Source organism: Thermobia domestica, chromosome 3 (genome assembly GCF_964235325.1).
Source record: "Thermobia domestica chromosome 3, izTheDome1.hap1.1, whole genome shotgun sequence".
In the NCBI taxonomy this organism is placed as follows: domain Eukaryota; kingdom Metazoa; phylum Arthropoda; class Insecta; order Zygentoma; family Lepismatidae; genus Thermobia; species Thermobia domestica.
In genome coordinates, this window is record NC_137456.1 from 83,136,516 (window position 1) to 83,139,783 (window position 3,268).

General features: G+C 34.0%; 1 protein-coding gene across 1 annotated transcript; it reads left to right on the top strand.

Annotated features, from left to right (window-relative positions):
• Positions 1-1,875: 1,875 nt before the first annotated feature.
• On the top strand, positions 1,876-3,012 carry LOC145681851 (uncharacterized). The gene has a single exon (XM_081753459.1). It carries the CDS (start codon positions 1,876-1,878, stop codon positions 3,010-3,012), a length of 1,137 nt encoding a protein of 378 aa, XP_081609585.1.
• Positions 3,013-3,268: the final 256 nt, after the last annotated feature.

Below are 3,268 nucleotides of genomic sequence, written 5' to 3' on the forward strand. Positions count from 1 at the left end.
TAATGAACTCACGTTTCATCCTGATCTATTAGTCTGTCAAAAAAAGTCCTTCTACTTTTTGTAGTACAGAGTCGAAAGTTCGTAGGATCAAGTGATTCGAGCCTGCTTTCGCAAAGGTGTCAGTAACCAGAGAACCATCTGACAAGAATCCTTGTGAAAGTGCAGATGCTCATGGATTACCTGTTCCACAAAACCCAGACTTTTCTTGATATTCTCAACTTGTGGACGAATGATTATGCTTCCGTTCTGCAATTTACCATCTTCTACTTATCCGGTGGTGTATTTACACTGGTTCACCCTATAATGGGCACCGTTTCTACGGAAATCTAGCTACAGTTCTACTCACATAGAACACCATTTTTGTTCAACGAAAAAGGAAAAACTTCTGTAGTTTCGTTGTAAGAGAGTATATGCAAGATGCATTGTACAGTGATGCAATATATTCTGAAGTTAATCCCTTTCAATATTCCTTTCTACTTCTAAAGTGTTCGAGTTTCAAGATATTCTTCCCCTTTAAGCAATAGCTGTTGGAACTGGACTAACTCGTTCATCGTTCAATGAACTTTGATTTTCAAAATTGTTTTAACAATAAATATATGGAATATTAAGATTAATCATTTGACAGCAAATAATGATATTTAAGCAAGTACATAAATTAATAAAATCTTTTTAAAATGTAAAGACAGTAGCGAAAGTCACATAAGATACTTTCGATACAGCTTAGAAGAACGAAGCTGAAGGGTTGCCTGAATGCTGAGGAAATGTAAGCGCAAATACACATCAACAACGTGTCTTACACTAGGATATCGGGATATAATTTACTCGAGTTGTTTGTTCTGATTCCAGAGATTGGGAGTGATGTGAGTGATTGTTGGAGTGATGATTCTACCGGATTTGGGAGACAATCCTGTATTCCGCATTTTGGGTGAAAATGGAGGAAGAGCAAGAAATTATGTAGAAGGTTGGAAGTAGAAAGGGCATAAAAACTACAATTTTCAATTATGTTTACTTACAGTTATTCAAGTTCCATTTGCGTATCATATGAAGCAAGAAATAAGTAACGTTTCAAATTGTTTGTAACTTAAATAAATATGTATTTCATTTTTCAGGGCCATGGTAATCTCAACAAAGAAGATTTTCATTTTGATTATATTTATCATGAATATAGCAGAACAATTACATTTAGAAACCGAAGAACCAAGTATTAATATGACTCCTGCTGTATTGACTTTACTCGTAGATAGCGAAATCAACATCCACAAAATAATCTCATGCACAGCTATTCTGGATGAAGGGGGCTTTATACAAGGAAATGTAAACAAATTGGCAAATGAAATATTGATACCTTTAATATATATTAAAATAAGAAGTGTCAGTAATACGAAAATAATTAGAAGACTTCTTGTAGAAGTAATGGACCAAAATTGTGATACCTTTCTACTTTCCGTATCAAATGTTTGTGATATGTTTAGCATTCTACATGAAACAAGAAAAGAATCAATTCAGAGAAAGACTAGAAGATACATTGTACTACAGCGCAATAAAAAGCTCAACAACACTGAATGGTTAGAAAATTGCTCAGTGATGAAATTCTTTCCCTATGTTTATATACTTAGTATAAGGGATGATAGCATACATTTCCCAATTTCGAAAAAGTATAACTTATTAACTCCTGGAGTTGGAGATAATTTAGAACCTCGATCTTTAAAGGATATAACTCAATGGAAAAACAATTCCATGTTTATTGATAGAAACTATGTTAATCCGAACAAATTATTAAACCTAAATAAACGAAAGCTTTCCTTATTAATAATTCCATTTCCTATATTTTCCATAGTTCATGATTCACACTACGATGGAATCGATTATAGAGTCATGGCGGAGTATTCCAGAAAATTTAACTTTACAATTTCTGTAGATTGCATTAAAACTAACTGGGGAGAACCGGATGATAATATGTCAGCTGATACATTTATCGGACACTTGTCAAGCGGCAATTACCAACTAGGGATTCCAAATGGATATTTTATGGCTAGTTGGGTTCAAAACTTCGAGCATTCTATTCCATACATTCATACTGATATGAAGTTACTCACTCCTCCACCTAAACGGATCCAAACGTTATGGTCTATTTTTACACCACTCACTTTTAGTGTTTGGGTAGCTGTTGTTGGATTCACCGTAATAAATTCAATTTTGTTTTACGTATTTTCAATGTTGGAACATTGTTTGAATTATTCCAGGTTAAATAATCCATTCATAAAATATAATTATTCATTATTATGTTCAATAAATATTATCACTGGTGTTGGAGTGCCTAAGTTCGTAACTTCGCCTGTTATAAGGCATTTACTTGTGTGGTCATTATTCACTTCCATGCTATTAATAACAGCTTACAACTGTAATCTTGTGTCTTTCCTAACGTCCCCTGTGTATGAGAAAGAAGTCAATACATTACAAGAATTCTTAGATTCTGGATTACGTTGGGCTACTCCAGAAACCCTTTTCAAAGAGTCTTTCGAGGAGGCAGTTGATCCATTAATACGTGAAATAAGTACTAGTCATATACTCGTTAGAGACCAAGGAAAAATTGCTTTGCTAGCACGTGAAGGCAAAGTTGCAATTCTAGGAGAGGAAATGCCTACTGGACATGTTACGAAACAGTTCATCCAACAAGAGGAAGAGGATTGGAACTTTCATGTTATGGGAGAATATGTTTACAGATATTTCTGTGTATTTCTCTTCCCTAGAAATTCCCCCTTGGCAGAACTATTTGATAATGTTCTTCTTTATCTCATTCAATCAGGAATCATTACACACTGGGAAAAGGAAATAACAAATACTAGACTAAATTTAACAAAAAGTGGTAAGTTCATTGAAGACTCATTTCGACCCTTAACGCTGAGCAATATCAGTGGTTGTTTCCTAATACTTTTTAGTCTTTTAGGGTTGTCCACGTTTCTTGTGTTGAGTGAAAAACTCTATTACGTATTAGTTCACAATAGTGTATAAAAATATTCAAAATTATTTTGACCATGATTTAAAGTATGAATTCAAATGTGGACTCAATATAAACTGGAAACAGTACACAATTTCTTTACACATTCCACAAATAAATGGTTCAATGCATTAACTAAATAGATGGATTTCTTTACTGCGGTATTTCGGAGGCTTAAGTAATAGAAGAAAGGAACGTGGTGAACAAGGAAGATGAAACGAGCAGGAACGATACACCACACCAAGAGTTAGACCACACTTCACTTCTTAT